The sequence below is a fragment of the Pseudopodoces humilis genome, chromosome 18 (assembly GCF_049639895.1).
Source record: "Pseudopodoces humilis isolate 2021_Gansu_Grassland_sample_001 chromosome 18, ASM4963989v1, whole genome shotgun sequence".
Taxonomy (NCBI): Eukaryota; Metazoa; Chordata; class Aves; order Passeriformes; family Paridae; genus Pseudopodoces; species Pseudopodoces humilis.
In genome coordinates, this window is record NC_142217.1 from 4,525,310 (window position 1) to 4,545,928 (window position 20,619).

At 47.5% G+C, this 20,619-nt stretch overlaps 1 protein-coding gene across 3 annotated transcripts; it reads left to right on the forward strand.

The window, feature by feature from the left end:
* Positions 1–1,493: 1,493 nt before the first annotated feature.
* LUC7L (LUC7 like) lies at positions 1,494–20,587 on the forward strand. Of its 3 annotated transcripts, none has more exons than XM_014252721.2 (11): positions 1,494–1,672; positions 3,452–3,546; positions 8,352–8,450; positions 9,151–9,261; positions 9,895–10,038; positions 10,413–10,589; positions 11,258–11,346; positions 15,661–15,690; positions 16,584–16,748; positions 17,763–17,824; positions 19,074–19,207. In XM_014252721.2, exons 1-10 carry the CDS (start codon positions 1,612–1,614, stop codon positions 17,788–17,790), a joined length of 999 nt encoding a protein of 332 aa, XP_014108196.1. In that variant the 5' UTR covers positions 1,494–1,611; the 3' UTR covers positions 17,791–17,824; positions 19,074–19,207. The 3 variants fall into 3 exon arrangements, with proteins under 3 accessions (XP_014108196.1, XP_005522898.1, XP_087920506.1); XM_088064380.1 differs by lacking the exon at positions 17,763–17,824 and adding an exon at positions 2,300–2,370 and having other exon boundaries at positions 1,495–1,672; positions 19,074–20,587; XM_005522841.3 differs by lacking the exon at positions 17,763–17,824 and having other exon boundaries at positions 19,074–20,587.
* The last annotated feature ends 32 nt before the right edge of the window (positions 20,588–20,619 follow it).

Genomic DNA, 20,619 nt, shown 5'->3' on the forward strand with positions numbered 1-20,619 from the left:
GTGATGGGGAGAGCTCCCACAGCCTCAGGGTCAGTCCGGCAGGAGGAAAGGGCTGCACTGTCCCTGTGCCCAGGTGGGAAGGGTCTGAGCGTGCTGGTGAGGAGGTCCAGGTGTGGGACAAGGTGTGGGGAGCACGACTTGGCTGCTGGCTCACAGAGTTGGTAGTGATGAGGTGTCCGGCCTCTATGGGAAGGAATAATGCACTTCAGGAACACCGAGGGCTCTGCAGGACCATTCCAAATGCGAGCAGCAGGGAGAGGCAACGCCCCTGCTCCTGCAGCAGGCTTGGGCATGTGGATCTGTCCCCATTCGAGTGCCCATGGTGGCCATCCCTGCTCCAAACTTTGCCAGGGCCGGGCACAAGGGGCTCCTGTCGCACAGGGAAGGGGTCTCCTGTCTGCAGAGAGCCCCGCAGACAAGCAGGGAGGTCGCAGACCCCACTCTGAGGCGAGGCTGATTCTGCTCGCCCGGGATGGTGAGCGGGGCGGCGGCGCAGCCCTGCCGGGGCTGGCTCACGCTGCACTTCCCTGAAAGCCGACGGAGCTTTAAATCTGGGGGAAAACCAGGCGTGGCTGCGGCAAACGGAGCATCCTGTACCAGGGCTCTGGCTCTAACCCTCGCTGCCTTTGTAGCCCTGTGGCAGTGAAAAGAGCGGGTGGAATTTCTCCGGCACAGGGAGCATCCATAGAGCAGCCGAGAGCTCAAGGTGAAGAGACAAAGAGGTAAAACTCATGGGAGTGGTGCGAGCTGGAGCTCAGAAAGCCAGGCAGGGAATAAAGCACACGGCAAAGCTCTGCAACAGCCCAAGCTTCTCTGCAAAACCACGGCCTCATCCTCCCCGCTAGCAGCTGGGAGAGCAGCCACGGACCGCCCAGTCCTGCACTGCCCCGGCCTCGGTGTTCTGCTGGCTGTACCCGTGTGCAAGGGGGTTCATCCCCTTGTCCATGCATCCACCCTGCCTCCTGCTGCTCCCGCCTGCCCCGGCCATGGATCTTATCATTCCCACCCCCGGCAGACGCTTTCCTTGCCCCACATTCCACCTCCCCACATTCCCCACGGTGGCCCCGTGCTGCCACAGTGCGCTGGGGACGGCAGCCAGCGCAGCCCGGGCCTGCTCCGGGCACCAGACTGTCCCCGGGACGCCGCTGCGGCCTGGCTACTGTGCCCACACCCGGCGAGCCCCGGAACGGCTGGAACGGCGGTGTTGGGGTCCGGTCCCACCGCGACGGGCCCAGGGCCGTGCTGGGGCTGCCCCCGACCCTCTGACACCACCGCCCCTTCGGCCCGGCCACGCCCCTTCTTACAGACCACGCCCATATGGCACCACCGCCCCTTCGGCCCGACCACGCCCCTTCGGGCAGACCACGCCCCTGTGACATCACCGCCCCTTCGGGCTGACTGCGCCCACCAAATCGCCCAGTCCAGCCCCGCCCCTCGGGCCCCGCCCCCTGGCGGACTACCCTTCCCGTCATGCAGCGCGGCCCAGGGCGGGGCCGCTTCCGCTTAGCGCTCGCCGCGCGTCGCCGCTGCTGAGGCCGCTGAGCCGCCGCCGCCGCCCCAGGCCCTTGTCCCGGTCTCGGTCGGAGCCGCCGCCTCCGGACCGGCCCCACCATGTCGGCCCAGGCACAGATGCGGGCCCTGCTGGACCAGCTCATGGGCACGGCCCGGGACGGTGAGTAGGGGCGGGCGGGGCCTGCAGGAAACGCTGCGGCCGGGCGGCCGCCCCACCGCGCGGGGCCCGGCCCGGCCCGGCTGCTGCCGCCGCTCCGGACCTGCGGCGCGATCCGCCCCCGCCCGCCCGGCTCCAGCCTCGGGGCGGCGGAGCGGGCCCGGGCCTGTCCGCGCTCGGGGCGGAGGGAGCCCGGGAGGGCCCGCGCCTGGCCGGCGGTGGTCCCGCCGCGCCCGCGGCCCCCAGAGAGCGCCCGGCGCCGCCCGGCCCCGCCGCTCCGGGCCCCGGCTGCCGCGGACAGGCTTAGGGCCGGCTCCGTGCCCGCACGTCCAGAGGCGCGTAGGTAGGTGTGCCTGCAGCGCCGGCCGCGCCGGGTGCTGTCCGAGACGAGAAATGTGACAGCCCGTGCAAAATACGGTCCCGCTGCGGTTTGTGTCTCCCTTCTGCGACTCGCTGGGTACTTAAATTCCCTTTGGCACGTTAACAGGGCTGTCCAGGCACTTTGCACTTTGTTTCGTAAGTGAATAAGTGCTTTTCTTTCTCTGTGTATTGAGTTGCTATTGAATTGCTTCCCATATTTTTATTTCATACAAACTGAACAATTGTGGCCCCTCTATTTTATTTATAAAGGTTCAGTGTATCTTTGCCTGCCTACATCAATCTGCAAGGGAGTTGCAGAAAAGCCTCATGTTCATCGAGCCGTGAGTCACAACCAATTTTTAAAGCTGTTATAACAAAAAAAAAAGTGTTTGCTTTTTTTCACAAGTAACTTTAAAAGTGTAGCTTAGAAAGAAAAAAAAAAAAAAATCAGTAGACACAACATTATTCCTGGATGCTTGTGAATCCTAAACTATATTCATACTTTAGTATTACACATACCTGTGTCATATGCACAGATGAGCTTTAAAATTGTCACATACCATTACCACTTTGCCTTTACTTTTATGTATCATTCCCCTGACTTCCTTACTGCAGGTGTGGGCAAGAAAGCTTTTCCTTTAAAACTTTTCAACAATGGGCATAAAATTCTGCAGCTGAGGTCTTGAAGAATGCAGATGGGTATAGTATGTGTTGGAGCTCGCAGTGTGTATTGACTAACTTTGTTTCTTTTTTTATTATTTATTTTTTTGCTTTTCTGATATTGTCTCGTTTTAAGTGGCTCCTGAGTGTAAAATGTCCTCTGAGGGTGGGCTGTGGGTGGGAAGCACGTGGTGTGTTCCAGGCCAGGACCTGCCAGCTCCTTCCTTGCAGGGCCTGGGAGAGCACACCCTGCATGGTTGGGTTCCAAACCAAACAGACTGATGGCTCAATTATCACCTGAGCAAAGAGCAGTTGCCTATAAATTTTGCCAAGCACAGCCCTGTTTTGTGATCTGATAGCGTGGGGCTTGGTATCTCCCTGCCCCTTCTTCAAAGTAAAAAAAGAAAAGGGTGGAAAAAATAACAAGTTTTGGCTGGGAGCCAGCCTGTCTGTCTCCTTTCCTCTTCTGGCTGTGCTGCTTCTTTATGTGGATGACAGGCCTTGGACATTGCTTGGCTCACCAGCACTGTGTTTAACATGGTGTCCTGGATGAATAAATGCTAAAATAGTGTTTGTTGCCAATTATAAGTGTTCCAGAATATCCTGTTATCCTCTAAGATATTTCTTTTTTTTTTTGAGTAATTTTGGGGAGCAGGAGCACCAAGTATTTTAATCTGCATATTGAGGTGAAATGTTCATGCCGACACCTGTGTTTTCTTGGTGTTCTAATGTCTCCTTATTTAAACCACACATGAATTTCAGGAGATGAAACCAGACAAAGGGTGAAGTTTACAGACGATCGTGTGTGCAAGAGCCACCTTCTGGATTGCTGTCCCCATGATATCCTGGCTGGAACAGTAAGTATGTCCTCTGGAATAAGGGATTCTGGTGAGGAGGATGTTGGTACAACTCTTCCTAGTGCAGGGTGGGTGAGTTCTAGGAGAGATCAGACTTTCTGTACTCAGGGAGCAGTCACAATCCTAATTCCACTTCCTGTGACCTGTGTAAGGAACTGCTCTCACTTCTCAAAACAAAAAAAAATACCAAACCAGAAGCTCTCAAAATTCACCTGAAATGCTTTTTCTTTCACAATCCCATGGGAAATTGCAAAATTATTTCTGTTTTAGTAAATTAAGATGATCAGAGCTTACAACTTATCCTGTGGTGGTTCTAAGCCTGTAGCTAGGCTACTGCCCTAGTACACTGCTGCATCTTCAGGTTAGCAAGTGTTTTCTTAGCAGCTGCACTAATCCTTGGAGATTTTCAGTCTCCTCTGCCCAGCCTTGATGGAAGAGCAGCTTTTCTGTCGTTATTGGGGTGATGTTGGCAGATCACATCTCTGGGTGAGTGTTGGTTGTTTGTGTCACTCTGCCCGACTGGTTTCAGACAGTTGTCTCGGCTCCTTTGCTGTTCCCTGTGGGAACAGAGCTGGCCAGTGTTCAAAGGTTTGGCTCACGTGCTACCTTTGAGAGCAGAAGGTGATGCAGGCTTTTAACAGTGAGCTCTTCTGAAGTAAGTGTTCATTTGAGGCTCCCAGATGAAAGCTGCAGCCCGACTTTGGAAAGAAAACTGTGTCTTTTGTCACCATTGCTGTGCAACAGGATGGAGGTGAATATGGATGTTTGAAATCCATCTCTGCCCTTGCTGTTTGCATGAAATACTGTGACAATTCACAGTGTCTGTCCACTTAACCAGGTTGTTGAAAGATGCTCTGGTTATTTCTAGCCCTTCCTGCTGCTCGTTAGGGAGCTGGCTGGACACAGTGGGTCTCCAGCAAAGGGAGGGCTGGCACTGCTGGCCCTGCTTGTGTCACTGCCATAGCAGGAGTGTGGCAGCACTGGTAGAAAGAGCTGTAGCAAAAGCCACCTCTGCTCTGAGCACTCAGACTTGACCTTCTCAGTAGCTGCCTTTGCAGAATAAGATTGGAAAAGCTGAATACCACTCTCTGCACCTGTATTTTTTTTTAATTAATTTGAAGCTCAGATGTGTTTTTCAGTGATTGCTCCATCAGCCTTCATATGACTTCACCTCCATTTCAGAATTTTAAATTTCAGTCCTTTGTATAGGTCACTGTGGTCAGGGTATGTTTCTTGGCACGAGATTGTACAACAGTTTTTTGGGGCCCAAGGGGTGTTTTGAACATGAAGGCTGCCTTCTACCTCTGCTGGCAGGTTTTCAGAAAGAAAGTAAATGGTGAGTTGAAAGAGTAGTTCAACACAAGTGATGTGTGCTAGGTGGTGCCAAAGCATGGAGTCTGAAGTGTTTCAGATGGCTTGTGAGTCTCCTGGGGCAGAGAAGCACCTTGAAGAATTTGTTTCTTCTGCTTCTGTTGTTATTTGTCTTGATTGAGTTGTTCTTTCCCTCTTGCTGTGGAGTTTGTGCTGAGAAACTGCAGGAGCAGGAAGAAAGACTGCTCCTGCATAAGTGATCTTGTGGCTCACTCACATGATTTTGTGGTGGCCTTGAAGTGGGTGTGGAGTTCTGCACCTCTGTCATCGGGTTCCTAGGGGCCAGAGCAAGTATTTGTGCTGCAGATCTGTGTTGAAAGAACATTCATGTTTCTGTCCAGAACAGGAAGAGCATTTCAGCTGTCACTGCTGCCAGTACAGAATGAAACTTAGCTGGAATGTGCAGTGCTTCCTCGTGATCTGAGGCAGCTTCACTGGTGCTTTATTGTGCTCTGCTAAGGAAGAGCTGTATGGGTGAATCTGTCTCAGCTGGCTGGGGTATAATCCACCTCTGGGTGTATTACTGCAGAAATCAGGACCTTGGGCCTCTTGGAAACTTCCAACAGATGCTCCAGGCCTTCTGATGCTTGCTCTGCTGTGTCCTCCCCTAAGGCATTGTTGCTGCTGCATCCTTCATGTGTGCAGATATTCCTCAGTGGGAAGCTGATTGAAGGCAAGCAGGAAGCTGATCCCTTGGGGAGCTGTGCTCAGTGAAATATGATGGGTCCCACTCACTGACCTTCAGATGCAGATAAGAAAAGGAGTCCAGACTGTAAGCAAAGCTCTGGAATATTCCTAAGAGCTGCAGAAGGCCTTTTGATCTTTGCTTTGTTAAGGTGCACCAGTGTTCCTTGTCGTAAGAGCTGTCATTTTAAGTTGGTTTGTTCCTGTGATTATTCTCTTTTTGGCCCCAGAGACTTGTCTGAACTTACTACTAAATAACCTTTGGTGGTTTTCTTTGGTCTCTGTGGGTAAGGAGGAACATTCTGGGAGAACAGGAATTGGTTTAGGGCTGTTACCAGGGCCCTTGTTATCCACATTGTTTGTGGTGAATGCTGGGTTCTCTCTGTTCATGCTAAGCATATTTCTGTCAGTGAAAGTAATGTAGCACATTGAGAGATGACATCAGCTGGCAATTCTCCTGAATTTCAGCTCCACTAAGAGGTGGACAGATGAGCCTCAAAGCTGCCCAGGTTGAACAAACCTTGGAAATTACATCCAGGGAATTGTGTCCCCTACTGGGAAATATGAATTAAAATCTGTAGGTTCTAGAATTGTTTTTTTGTGGGTTGAGAGGGCGGTCTTTGCTTTCCTTTTTCACTTTGATGAAACTCTGCATCTCTGATCACTGTTAAAGTGTCTTCTTTGTGGAAATTTAATTTTGTGGTGAGTTGCCAGTTCAGGAGATCATAAGAGGTACCTCAGAATGTGGATTTCTCAGCAAATGTGAGCAGGACTAATTGTCAATGACATCTAAATGTATTCAGTCTTTGTATGTATGGGGAATTAAATCTTTGCTCAGGCTCTGCTGGTTGCCTGTCTCACATAGCTGTGTTATAAACCAGCCAGTGTTGACTGGAGCAGGTTGTGGTCTCTGTGGAAAGGGAATCTCTCTCTCCTGGGGATGAGAGGAGACTTTGAGGCAGAAGGGCTGCTGGTCTTACCTGAGTGAGCAAAATCCATGGAAATCTTCTTGCACTAGAACATCTTAAACAACATGGAGGAAGATTTGAGGTTTATAAACTGGTGAGAACTGAATGTTCTTCCCTGAGGAAGATGTTAAGGGATTTGTTGCCTGCTAACAAGCAGGGAGAGGAATAGGGAGCTTCAGAACAAGTATTGTTGGCTGCTCTGAAGTAGTCAGAGCCCCTTCTCTGAAGTGGGGTTAGTGGCTCAGCTTGCAGGAAGAGCTCAGATAAGAATATTTATAAAATGATCTCAGTAGAATGACCAAAAGAATGAAAGATGTGTCACATCATAGAAAGTTATTTTTGTGATAAAATAATAGTAACTCTGTAGCATTCTTTGAAGTGGCTTGCCTGAAGTTGAACATGATCAAGCTCTAAAAGTACCAGCATGCTTTTTTTGTAGGCATTAAATTTCTATCATTAGAGAGCTCAGCAAGAGTATTCTGGATGCAGTGCCTGTTTCTGTAGCCTGCTGCTTGTGGCCTTCTGGTTCTGGTACATCTGAGCAAAATGAGGAAGGCTAAATGGTGGCAAGTCATGTGGATTTTTTTCTTTTTCTGGAAGAGGAAATCCAGTAATAAGCACCTGCTGAAAACCTGAGCATAAACTGGTAGAGTTTGCTTTTGTTGCTGTGCTTCATTCTAAGCACTGATTGTTTCATGTAAGCATCCCCAGTTTTAATTTGTGATATTCCACAGGGATTCAGTGCTATCCCAGTTCAGCTTTCTCTGCAGGTCACTGAGTTGACAGCTGTTGTGCATGTTGTTGACACCTGTTGTTGAGGTTTGGGCTCCTTGGGGCTGGTGGTGACAGTGAAAGAAGAAGGTGGTGGGCTTGGGATGTTCCTTCATGCAATGACATGTACCCTGCCATTCCTACGGTGGCTCACAATTAGGGCTTACATTATTTTGGCTTTCAAAATGCCATTTTCTTTTTCTACTCAAAGAATAAGAGAAATGTTATTTGTTAAAAATTTAAAACGTTGAACTGCAGCTTCCATGTTTTGAGAGCATAATCGACTTGGGTTCATGTGGCTGTTAACTACAAGGTGGGAGAAGAAATAAATTCAAATAGCATGGAGTGCAGTGGGAGGGAAGGGCAGCTTTCTGGGAAGGGAGATGCCCTTAAGTCTCTCATTAAATGGGCTTATGTGTAGGACTTAGCTTTGCTGGGCAGGTTTTCAAATTCCAAGCTGCAGCTGGATATGGGAAGGGTCTGGCTGTGGAATTAACAGTCTGTTATTGCTGAGTGTGGGGTTGTTCATTTCTACTGGCTGTAGACCTTAATCCTTTAAAGTCCTTTTGTTGTTGATAGGAAGCATTCTCTGTATATCCCAGAGTTTGGTATGTCGTATGTTACTTGGGCTCATCCTGACACAGATGTGCATTTCCAGATGAGCTTTAAACAGGGTGCAGGTATATTTTGCTCCAGGGTAGAAGACATTTGCAGTTGGTGCCTGTTGAAGGAGACCCACTTCCCTCCAGCCATTTCTGAGGCTGTCCTGGAACTTAGAGCAGGAGTAGGACTGGACTAAAAGTATTTGGGCTTTTCTAATGTTCCCAGAACACCTAAAAAATGAATTCTGGCAAGTATGTAGTTCTTCTGGCTGGTTCTGGTACTGAGAAGTTAAGAGGAAGCTGCTTTTCGTGAAAAGACTTTATTTTGATGTGATGCAGTTGGCAGGAGATACCTGCTGCTCGTTGCCATAATGGAGGGTTCTTATGTGGGTTCTTTTCCTTTCAACAGCGAATGGACCTGGGAGAATGTACAAAGATCCATGACTTGGCTCTGCGAGCAGATTATGAGATTGCAAGTAAAGAGAGAGACCTGTTTTTTGAGCTGGATGTAAGTATGGAGAAATTCTAGTTACTTTTAAGGAAACTAGTTTTTGAAGTTACTGGGCTGAGCAGTAGAACTTGGTGGCCATTTCAGCCCTTCATGTTACTTGATGTGTTACTGGTCCAGAATGTGCAGCCCCTTCCTGAATGTCACCCTGACTGCTGACTTGAGAATGTAGAAGTGTAATTATGGCCTTTGCCACCCCATTACCCAGCTGGTTGGGAGGCTCTCTGGCATTCCTTGGATCCCACACCTGCTTGTACCAGGTTCTTGTAACCTGATGTCCTGTCCCAGAAAGAGATTTAACATTAAAAACCTGCTCAGTATTTTAACTTGTCAGATTTAGCTTTCATTTCACCTTTCTGTGATGGAACAGATCAAGGGAAAGCACAGTTCTGTCTTTCCTTTTCATGTTATTCCAGTGTTTTTGTCTTTGTGCCTGTTGCTCCTGCATAGGAAGGAAGTTCCAGTGCAAAGCCATGTTGATGTGAGGAGCATCCTGTGTTGTGTCAGAGTAAAGGAACTGGGTCAGGTTTACAGGGCAGGGGTCAAATGTAACTTATTCTGCAAAGTGTCATTTGGTTTCTTTCTCAAAGCGTCTGTTCTTGAGGTTGTTTGAGCATTATACAGGATTGCAGCTGCTGGCTGTCAAAGCTACATCTGGCACAGAGAGCACCTTCATTCATAATTTTGTCTGATCATGCAGGCGATGGATCACCTGGAATCCTTCATTGCAGAGTGTGACAGGAGAACAGAACTGGCCAAGAAACGCCTGGCTGAGACACAGGAAGAGATCAGTGCTGAAGTGTCTGCAAAGGTATTGGCCTCTCATTTAAACATTAGCTCTGAAAGTCTCAGTGGGAGCACTGGTGCTCTGTTTCTCTGACAGCAGTGATACTGGGGAGTTAGGCTTCAGAGGATTTGGGGATTCCAGTCATCCTCCTCAAGGAGCTGCTCTGGCCATTCTGGAGACAAAGAGCACCGTGCACTCCAAGAGATTGCTTTAGCATGGAAATAAAGCATATTGGTTTCTTCCCTGTGCTATGAAACATTACCATAATAATTCAGAATAGTAAATCCATCATCCCATGATTTTTGTTTCATTTAACAAGTGCTCATGGAGTTTTCTTTTTGGGAACTCGCCTAATTGGGCCAACACAAGACATTTCTGAAGATGATTTTGTGGCCTCTGTGCTGACCTGTAAGCCAGAAATGATTGGCAGATCGTGATCTCTCCACATCCAGTTTCTCTCTTTACCATATATCTGTGACTGCACTGGCATTGGTCCACCAGTCCCTTTTGGTGGGGACTCTTGGAGGTTCATGGTCATCTTCCAACAACAGATTTCATTACACAGTATTTCTTAAAAAAAAAAAAAAAAAAAAAGAAAAGTTGTCCTGCAAGCTTTATCACATTTTTGTCTTACTAAAAACTAACTATTCTCTGCAGGCAGAGAAAGTACATGAGCTGAATGAAGATATTGGAAAACTCCTAGCTAAAGCTGAACAGCTGGGAGCTGAAGGAAATGTTGATGAGTCTCAAAAGATCCTGATGGAAGTGGAGAAAGTCCGAGCGAAAAAGAAAGAGGCAGAGGTACAGTGTTTGCTCTCCTGTGAGTTGTCACAGGAGCCTGGGCTAGGCTGGGTGGTTTCTACCTCTCTTCCTGTGTGCTAGCAATCAGGTGGCAGTGTGGTGTGGTGGATGAAAAAATTTTTAGAAACTTTTGCCTAGTGCAGAGAGCTGAGTGAGGCAGGGAGGACTTCACCCTCTGAAATCCTTGGTCACCAGTCCCTTGCAGGGATAGACTGTTGGGTTAGCTGTGCCCACAAAGCCCTTGTGTGGCACCTCCTTTGTGTGAGGCTGGGTTCTGATTCTTCAAAGCAGTTCTTTGCAGGGGTTTCCCTGGAGGGTTGTGTCTGTGTAAGGGTTCCCTGACATTTGTGTGGGGTTTTTTTGCCTCCCTGTAGGAAGAATACCGAAATTCAATGCCTGCATCCAGTTTCCAGCAGCAGAAGCTGCGTGTGTGTGAAGTCTGTTCAGCATATCTGGGTCTCCATGACAACGACCGGCGTCTTGCTGACCACTTCGGAGGCAAATTACACTTGGGTTTCATTCAGATTCGTGAGAAACTCGATCAGCTGAGGGTAATCCTCTCTGTTTTAAACCTTCTCTTTGTACTTCTGAAGACCTTGAACACTTGTATTAAATTAATACAGAATTCTTTGCAGAGGGCTGGTAAAAGCTCAGAAATTTCCGATTGCAGAATCCCCAAAACATCAAACGGAGCTTTGTTTAGCTTTGTCTTGGGCTCTGTTCTGTCTTTTCTGGGTGACTAAATATGTACCCTCAGAATCAGCCAAACCAGAGCACTGCTGTAATTCATTCCTTGGAGCTTCAGTACAGTCATTCTCATTAACATGACTGAAATTTGTTACTCTGGGTTTTTTTTGACTTTGAAACCTCTTAATGAAATGTTTGAACTGAAGTTTCACACGGTTCTGTCATTGAAAAGATCTTGAGTAGCTGAAGCCATTAGGAGTTTTCCAGAATGATTCGTAATGGGCTGTGGTACTGGCCTTGCTTGCAAACAGAGACCTTTAGCTGAGTAAGAGTTGTGATTCTTATGCCTCACTTACTGTGCATTGAGGTCAGTGCCTCAACTGAGAAAAATGAGACCCTTGATAGGCATCTTAACTTAGCACATAAAATGCAGTGAAATGGTTCTTTGTCTTGCTATTGGAATGGTCTTCCTGCAGATCTGACCTGTTACTGTATGGCTGAAATATGATGTGGATTTATTTTTTTCCCCTAGAAAACAGTGGCAGAGAAGCAAGAGAAGAGAAACCAGGATCGTTTGAGACGGAGAGAGGAGAGAGAACGAGAGGAGAGGATGGGCAGACGGTGAGTGGGACCTGGGAACTGGCCTGTGAAGTTTAGAAGTACATGAGCACTGCAGGAATTAAGCATCTGCTTCTGGAGTGGCTGTTGGATGTGCTTCAGATGGTGTGTGAGCATCTTGGGACACTCACCTTAGAGTGATTGTACACATATTTCAACCTCCACTCTGTCTAAAAGATGGGAGTTCCCTGTAGTCTTCAGGCATGTATTGGTCCAATCCCTGTCTTAGGGAATCTGAATCTGGATGAAATACCCTCATCCAGAGCATCTGAGTGGGAAAGTTTAGGATGAGTGAGGACTAGGCTTGCTCAAAAGGCAGTAGTCATACAGAAATTCCCTGGACAACCCTCCTCACTGCTTGGAGGTGACAAAAGGCTGGACTGCCTGTAACTTTCCTACAATAAGCGAGGTCCTTTTGGCACAGCTTTGGCAAGCATTTCCTAAGGAAGCTGAAGGATCCCAAGGAGTGGCTGCTTCTGGTGGTTGTAGCTATGTGTGTCACCTTCTGCTCAGATGTCTGTAATTCCTGAGCAGTGGGAGGGGCTGGAGCATTGGTTTTCTCAGGACAAGGTCTTCTGCATCTTGCCAGCTAAACTGGAAAAACAATTTCTTCTGTACTTGAACTGCAGAGGCATCTTGTGTGTAAACAGCTGAGTTAAACAGCCTGGTGTGGGGAGGTGGTTATTTGCAGGGGTCAGGCAGAGGAAGTGGCTGGGTAGGAATGCTGTTCTGATTGTCACAGCATCTCCCTGGTTACCTCGTGTGCTTCTCCTCATGTACTTGTTGCATCAAAAAGACCCCAACCTTGCTGCAGGTGCAGAGATAGTTTTGAAACTCAGAGTCAGCTGAAGGGTGACTTTGTCTGAGGAATATGAGCTTAATAACTGCAGTGTGCTCTAAGATGGCTCTGGCTATACATTGCTGGAATTGCTGACAAATACCAGCATGAAGCAGCATGGTGATTTTAGTGTATTATGAAGATGTGAGCCCTAAACTGTTATTCATTATCCATATTATTTTCTGCATGTTATGCATAACTCCAGTTAGGGTGTTTCATGTGGGTTTTCTCTGGGGATTGCCTGGTGTGATCTCAAGGAGCAGTTCATGCTACAGCTTTCTGTCAAATTGTAGCACTTCATGGAGAGCCTCACAACTTTGTTATCCATGCAACTGTAATCCAGTTGAGTTTGGGAGCTGCAGCATCTGGAAGTAGCTTATGAGTGCAGGAGTTAATCAAAAGGGACTACTGTTGCTGCTGCTGTGGTCAGAGATGTGGAAGTGAAATGGGAAGTGGCTTTTCATACAGCTGCTTCGTGGCAGACCCACAGCAGGAGCCTGCCTAACATGGGCTCAGTTTATCTCCATGGTGCCTCTTCTTCCTGGAGGTCATTTCTCTGTGAAAATTGCTCAACAGAGTTGTTCAGGAAGAACCCTCTGGATCTCTTTGTTGATCCACATCTTCTCAAAATGCTGGTTTTCTTCCTTCTGTGGTGTGCCTGTGGTTTTGTTTTAGTGTTTTTTTTTAAAAAAAAAAACCAAGCCCTCAATTCTTGAAAGCTAAAGAGCCTCGCGTGTTCACAGGTAGTCCATATGTGGATGCATCTGATGAGGGGGTTTGAAAGCTGTTTTGAATGTTTATTTAAGGCTCAAAATAGGAAAGCTTTGGAGCTGGGCTAAAGCCTGAGTCCTTGCTGTTCCATATGTGACAGTACTTAGAGACTGTGGCTTTGCTCTGGCTCTGTGCAGAGGCACCTGTGTGTTCCAAAGAAAAAACTTATTATGAAGGATTCAGGAGTGCCATAAAGAAGAGGTCAAATCAATTGCCTCTCCAAAATGAGAACTTGACCAGAGGGAGGACAGTAGTTCTGCCAGTGGACACTCAGTGTCAGAACTGAGGTTAGAGTCCAGATTTCTCGGTCACCTATCTGCTGGGAGCTGTGCACGCCATGCTCACAGAGGCATTTTTCCATCAAAAACTAATTGGTGACTTCTACCACCTTTCAGACAGCCTCTCTTATCCAGAGCTTGGTATTTTAAGGAACCACAGGAAACATTTTTCCTTCAGAACTCTTGTCATATTCTCCTATATAGCACCTTCATGGTGTTACTTTAGTAAGAGGAAGAGTATGGCTTGACTTTGGGAGTCTTTGGTGAGTGACAGGCACTGTGACATCCCTGGAAAACTGTGGATTCCCTTGTGAAACCCTGCCTCTCATAGCTGTAATGAATTTGTCAATAAACTGTGATTCCACATAGGAATGAGTGAACTGGATTGCCACCCTAGTGGTAATAAACACAAATCTTGTGTGATGTTGCTGGTGGCTATTGGGTACCCAGTAATCTCTGAAGACTGGAATTCTGTGGGGAAGTGGCATGCTGGAAATGCAGACCTTGGTGTTTGCTTCCAGAGCACACCAGCAAACAAGTCTGGTGAAGGTCCCTAATGGATTTCCTGTGTGTTAAACTGGACAAAAGACAGGTTATGAAACTCAGCAGAAAGTCTCTGTGATACAGGGACAAAAAAAAAGAGGAAAGAATAAATAAAATAGACTTGCTCTGCCTCTTGCTCCTATGGACAGCAGTCTTCTTTTGTCTCCTGCTGTACAATGATTCAGCCTAGTAAGGACAATGCTTGTTTTGTTGGATACTTCCTGAGTTCTGAAGTTTGGTTCTAGGGAGTGATTATCAGATGGTTTTTGTGCATACTCCTGCTCGGATGATAGGCATGTAATGGCAGCCAGACTTTTCAGGGGATGTGGAAGGGCTTTTGTGGATGTGTGCACTAGTGGTTCAGAATAAAGTGATCAAGAGGAAAAAGAACATTAAGAACTTGGAGTAATTACAACCACAAAAAAAAGTCCAGCTGCCTGCCAGGTATCTACAGGAGGTGCTGCTGCTCTGTCAGGTTCTGTTACGTGGGGATGGAGGTGTGTGCTTACGGCCTTGCTCTCCTGGTTTATCAGCTTTTCCTTCACCTGGTCATGTGTTGCCACAGTGCATGTTTCATTTGCAGACTCCAAGTTCTGCTCTACTTTGTTTACAGTCCTTACCTGAATTCCTTTCTAAATCTAGGGGCTTTTTTTACTTTCTGCCAGGACTGAATAATCCCACTTCACTGCGAAGACATGCCAGTGCACACACATTTTCTTAATCTTGTCTTATCCAGGCATGGTTTTAAATGATGTTATTAAAACAGATGCTTCTCTGTTGCTTCTTAAATTCTTGTCTGTGTGTAGCTTTCATGTCAAGGTGCCAGAACAGCTCTGTGGGGTTTAAATGGAACCTCTGTGGGAGTCTGTGTGCAGTGGGGAGCAGTTACAGGAGAGAGTCTCTAAGTCATTAAACAGGGAGAGGAGCCACTTCTTAATTAAAGCAAAACAAGACTGTTCAGACAGCGTGTGATGTTCAGCTGGCTCTGAAATGTGGCCTCGGAGGAGGAGGGAGGGTGTAGCTTCCATGTGCAGAGGTATTTTAAGTGGTGCTGAGTAATGGTGCTGCTGAAGTTGAAAGAATTCTGCAGTTGTTATTTACAAAGTGTCAAGAGCTACTGCTGACAGCAATAAGCTCCGAGTGCCACACACGAGCTCTGAAGCTCGTGGAATGTAAGAAAGGATAACAAGGCCTGATTATTCTTCTCAAGTGCTTTCTAAGGATTTTCAGTTTATCTCTGTCACTTGTCAGTAATAGTTCTTCTCTTGTGGCTGTGTCCTCTATTTTTTCCTGGTTATTTTTCCCAAAATATTGAAAATATTTTTCAATATTAAAATATATAAAAAAAATATTGATGCAAATTTCCTTCTAATGTTTGGTAAACAAATACAAGGAGTGAGAAAAGGCTTTTTTTTTTTTATTAAAGCCTCTTTAACATGCAACTGCCTTAAAGGAAGCAAAATGAGAAGACTGGCAGATGTCTTTCTGACTGGAGAATGGCACATCTTGAAAATGTTAAGAGTTGATCCAGCTGCTGTTAGGCTGCAGGGAGTAAAGAGTACGTAACAAGTATGCACAGAAAATTAGTTGGAAAGGTTCATTTGGGTGCTTTGTTAATAGTGCCTGGTTTCTAGACCTTTTCTCTAGTGACAGGAAGCTCATTGTGAAGAAATGTATGTTTTCCAGTTTTTAACAAATTCTTCTTGCTCCTAAAATTGAAGCTAAAAGAATTATTTATTTGCAAGCTTTTTTAAAAAAAAAACCCTAATATATCACTTGAGGTATTGATTATTCCTGTGAAGAGCTGCCAGAGTGGATGAATTTTCCTACTGAAAACCCACTGGCTGTATCATAACTTCTCTCACTTAATTCCCCTCTTCTTTTTAGGTCTGGATCAAGAAATAGAGATCGTCGAAGGTGAGTGCCCAGTTCTGCAGTTCTCCCAAATGCCTGTTTGTGTTTCTCCCTAGCTACTGAGGTTTTTCCTGTGTCTTACAATGGAGTTCAATGCCTCAGTGTCTGGTTTGCTCCCTGAAAGAGATGGCAAGTGCAGTTATGGGCACCTCAGTGGTGCTGCTCAGCTTGGTGTGGCTGGTTGGGCTGTAGAGCAGGTGCTCAGTAGCCTGGCCAGGATGGGCTCCAGAGTGTGAGCCCATGAATGTCCTCAAGGCCTCTTTCAGTAAATGCCTGATATATTTCCATGATTGTAATGTCTGAAGTATCTGTTATATATATAATACCTCAGATGTGAAAATACAGAGATTTGAGATTGAAACCCCCATGTCTCTGGGAAGAGCTTGCCTTAATGCTATGGCAACATTCTCTGTGATAAGGGACATGGACATCTCCCTGTCTGCTGCTTTCCTTTGGCATCTTTCTTATTATTAGAGCAGGGTGAAATAAAAATGCTTCTGAAGTACGAGTATCTTCACAAGGAAGGTTCTCTTAGGGTAATTTCACAGGCCACTTCCTTTGGCCTCTCTTCTAATTACATGGGCCTCACTTGTGAGCGATGCAGGGTTGTAAGCTCTGCTCTGGCCCTTACTACATGCTTACAGTAATGGTGGGAGCTTTTTCTATAAGCTTTCCAGCAAACTGAGTAAGCCACTGGCATTTTGTTGGCAGCACAAGGCCCAGGAGAACTCAGCTGCCCACTGTGTGGGTGTGGGTGCTCAGCCCTGGGTGTCAGCAGGGATGTGGGGGGCAGGGGGTGGGCTGTGTTGATGCTCTGGGTATTTGTTACTCAGGAGAGTCTGAGGTAGCTCAGGGGTGCAGATCTGAGGCATTGAGACACTCTGTGTTCCCTCCAGATCACGGTCTCGGGAGCGGAGGCGGAGACGCTCCAGATCAGCTTCCCGGGAACGGCGGAAGTCTCGCTCCCGCTCCCGGGACCGACACAGGCGCCACCGGAGCCGTTCCCGCAGCCACAGCAGAGGGCACCGCCGCGGCTCCAGAGACAGGAGCTCAAAACACAAGTATGTATTCCCAACAGGAGTGCATCTGGAAAGGGGAGTCCTTGGCTCATAGTGACCTCTCTAGCCCGTAAAGCGAGCAGGAGTGTGGCAGGGTTCTCCAGAGCAGCTGTGGTGGCCTGGGCCAGCTCCTGGGCCAAAGCAGGATTTCCCAGGGGCCTCACGTGAGGGCAGCAGCTGTACAGCAAGATCCCAGCTGAGAGGAGAGTCTAGGAGATAGAACAGGTTCCCTGATCCAGTGCTGAGCCTCAAGAGGCTCCTTGGATTGGAAGCAGCATGAAGACTCCCTGAGCTAACTGAGCTTCCCTGGGCCAAGTGTCTTAGAGACAGTTTGGATGTTACACTTCTGCAGTTGCTTTCTGCTTCCCAGATTCCTTCTCTCAGTGCTGACACTGGATAGGAGTCTATGATTTGATATCTGGGGGGAGTCTTCCGTTAGAAGGCTGCTTGGAGAGAAAGAATTCTTTAGATTCTTAGAATCAGTGCTTTTTCTTCCTGAAAAACAAAAATACAGGAGGAGTATACCATTCTTCTGTCTCGGAGGAGAAGCACTATAGTCCAAATAAAGGCTTAAAGGTTTTCTGAAATTCAGCAAAACAGCTTCTGTATTGGAGGAAGGATGAGGCAAGTGTGTGTAGAGTATTAGAAAAAATGAGTGGAATCATTGTGTTCCCTTACAGCTCTTCTAAGCCCAGGAGCAAGTCTGCCTCCAGGTGCTTGCCGAGGTTAGATCTGGATTTTTTTAGACTCCTGGTTAATAGGGGAGTGCTCTAGCACTGATTAGGCACCAGCACTTAAGTACAATTCTAGAAACAAACCTATTGTTGTGTGTCTTGTGTCAGTTTAGCTAAGGGTTAAGAACAGCTTTTCTTTTAAAGGTTCCTGGTGAAGGGGAGGGAAATAATGGTCTGAAAAATAAGTCTTAATAATTGAGGGGGGGTGTAAATACTGTTGATTCTCCAATGGCTGAGATACTAAAGTGCTTTTTTAAATCTGTCTTGAACATGAAAAATAAAGAAAAGAAGTTTGGACAATTAGGAAGTGAGGAAGATCCTGTAATAACTATTACTAAAGAGCAGGTAAGGGATTACTTCGGAACCCTTGAACGTATCCAAACCAGCCCATTGAGATTGCAGGGGGATTGACCAGCTGACACACCTGCACAAAATTGCTGAGAGCTGGGGACAGCCCAGGATCAGTTTAAGAAAACATAACAAAAACAAGAGAACAAACAGAAAAACCCTGCTTCCTGAAAGAGGGTAGCTTCTGTTTTCACACTGAGAGTTAAAAAAATCTGCCCTCAGGTTCTGCTGGCCTGAGGTCTCTGTTGCTGAAAGAAATGGAGAGTGTCACAGGATCTGGAGATCTCAGGGTAGGAAGTCTGCAGGCAGAAGTCATTGTTGTGGAAAAGGTAGAGAGTTAATGTCATCAAACAGACTGATGTTAAATGACACAATTTAATGAAAATGAAGTGGCTGTTGGGTTTTGATATATCAATTTTGCAGCATTTTCAAACCTTAAAATCTACAAGAATGAAAGTGGAACCTCTAAGGTACCTTCTGTTGTGACTGTAAAAAAACCTGTGTACTGAGCCTTGGAGTAAAATATAGGAGCCTCTGCTGAGCTCACTCAGGATCAGCTCCTTTTGAATCCTGCTATTCCCTAAGCTGGCAGGAATCACACAAGAAACAGCCTTTCAGATTAGACCTAATGTGAAGGCTCCTGTTTAATTCTGCGTGGGCTGACACAGGGAAGCGCTGCTGAAAATCTGTGGCTGTGAAAAGATGTGCCCATGCTGTGGGCTGTGAATATAAATCTGTATCCTCCTGACTTTGAACCCAGGATGCTGCCAAAGCATTTGTCAAGGATGCAAAGTGAGAAACTCAGGGCGGAGCCAGCAGAGAATCCAGTTGGTATTTAAAGCAGTTGAGCAGAAAGCTAGTAGCTTAGGGCTTAATAAAAAAGTGCTCTGGAAGCCATGAACCGAGCTGAGTCAGAGACGAGGAAGAAACTGTAGGCACTTCAGGATGGCCCAGAAAAACAGTAAGGGGTGCAGGGAAGAACTGAGAGAGCCCCTGTGGCAACAGCTTGAAAGGATCACTCAGGAAGGAGCAACAAAGGCTGTGCTGTGCTCTCAGCGCTGCAGAGAAAGAAACCTCGCAGAGGGCCCAGAGCTGCTGTCATGGGGGACCCACTCCCCGTGCCACAGTACCCAGGCACGTTCCTGAACTTGTATCCCACAGCCCTGCTAGGGAAAGATGTTGCTTGGTGGGTATTTGACAATTTTTAGTTGTGAAGCTGATAGCGATGGTTTACTTTGTACTTCAGATCTTCTAGAGATCGATCTTCAAGAGAAAAGTCCCGAGACAGAGAGAGGAAAGAGAAGAGCTCTTCTGAGAGGCGGCACGAGAGCACAAATGGCAAATCTCGTTCCAAGAGGTCAGAAGAGAGAGAAGCTGGAGAGATCTGAACTCAAACGATCTGTGTTGCACTGTAAATAGTCTGATAAACATTCTACACAAAGCCTAAATTTCCCATTTATATTTACTGAATACAACTCATCTTTTGTAGTTTGGGATTTTTATTGTTTGGCAGATAGCTGTGAGTTTGTAGAGACACAGAGTTACGTACTGTTTAACAGGATTTTGTTTTAGTAGGAATAAATAAATCTGAATTGAATGGATGGTTTTCAGTCCAGGCCAGTGTGGACACCCCGTGTTTGTCCTGACGCAGCGAGCGCAGCGGTCGGGGCCATGCTGTGCCTGGAGCCCTGAGCTGCCCTGACCTTTGTAACGCTTCAGCCCTTTCCAAAAGACCCACCTGACCCTCTGTGAGCACACCAGTAGCACTGGTTCTCAATTATATTTTTCCCTTCTGTTTATATATGTTAAAAGAAAATTCAGATTTTATTTTTTTTCTTCCTTTTAGTACTTAGCCACTTCATTTTTGTCTCCAGCACTTGAGAGTTGCCTCACTTGCCCAGCTAAGGCAAAACAGACAAAATTTGGCCCTGATCTATAATGAGAGCTGTTTGTCATTGAGGATGACCAAATGAGCTGAAACACATTTCTAAGCTGGGCTCAAGTCTGGTTTTTACTACCTTTACAGCTCAGATAGTTGGTGTGAGCAAAGCAGTGGGAAACCTGGCTGGTTTCTTTTCTAGAGAAGCACAGCCACAGCTCATCTGCCTATTTACTGTGCACTGCAGTCAGAGCTTCCCCGCGGGGCTTTCTGAGCTGCAGCCGAAAGCGTTGGTGTGTTTCCCGAGGCCAGTCAGGCAGAATGTGCCGAGGGGCAGGGGCGGATCGGGCTGGAGCCCGTGCCGGTGTGTGCCCTCCGGGGTCACCGGCCGTGTCCCCAGGCCCGTGGGGGGCTCTGCCCGTTGTCACTCGCTGATTTGTACCTGCGTTTGTTTCCCACGAGGGCAGAAGGCGCCTGGCTGTGCCAGCCCCAGGCTCGGCATTTTGTGGGAACGGTGTGAGTGAAGCCCTTGTGCCTCGCCGAGGCGGGCAGGAGCCTGGCGGCCGCTCGTTAACACGCTGCGGTTAATTGCCGCCGTTAATTGCCGTTCCCAGGGGCGGGCTCCCCCCTTCCTCCATTCTCTCCTTTCCCCCTTCCCCCCGAACGCGGCTCCGGTTCCGCCGCGGTGCTCTCCCGGTGTCAGTCCCTAGTGCATGCCCCCCTCCCCTGTCCGTTTTTACAATGAATTCCGCGGTTTCACGTGTTGTTTTTGTAACCTCCGTGTGGGGCGCGGGGGGCGGCGGGCGCGCGCTCGGGGTGCCTGTACGTGCCTGTGCTGTTCTCCCGCGGTCTGAGCGCATTAAAGATCTGTGTTTGTGGTTCCCGCTGCTGCCCGGTCTCGTTCTTGCGGGTT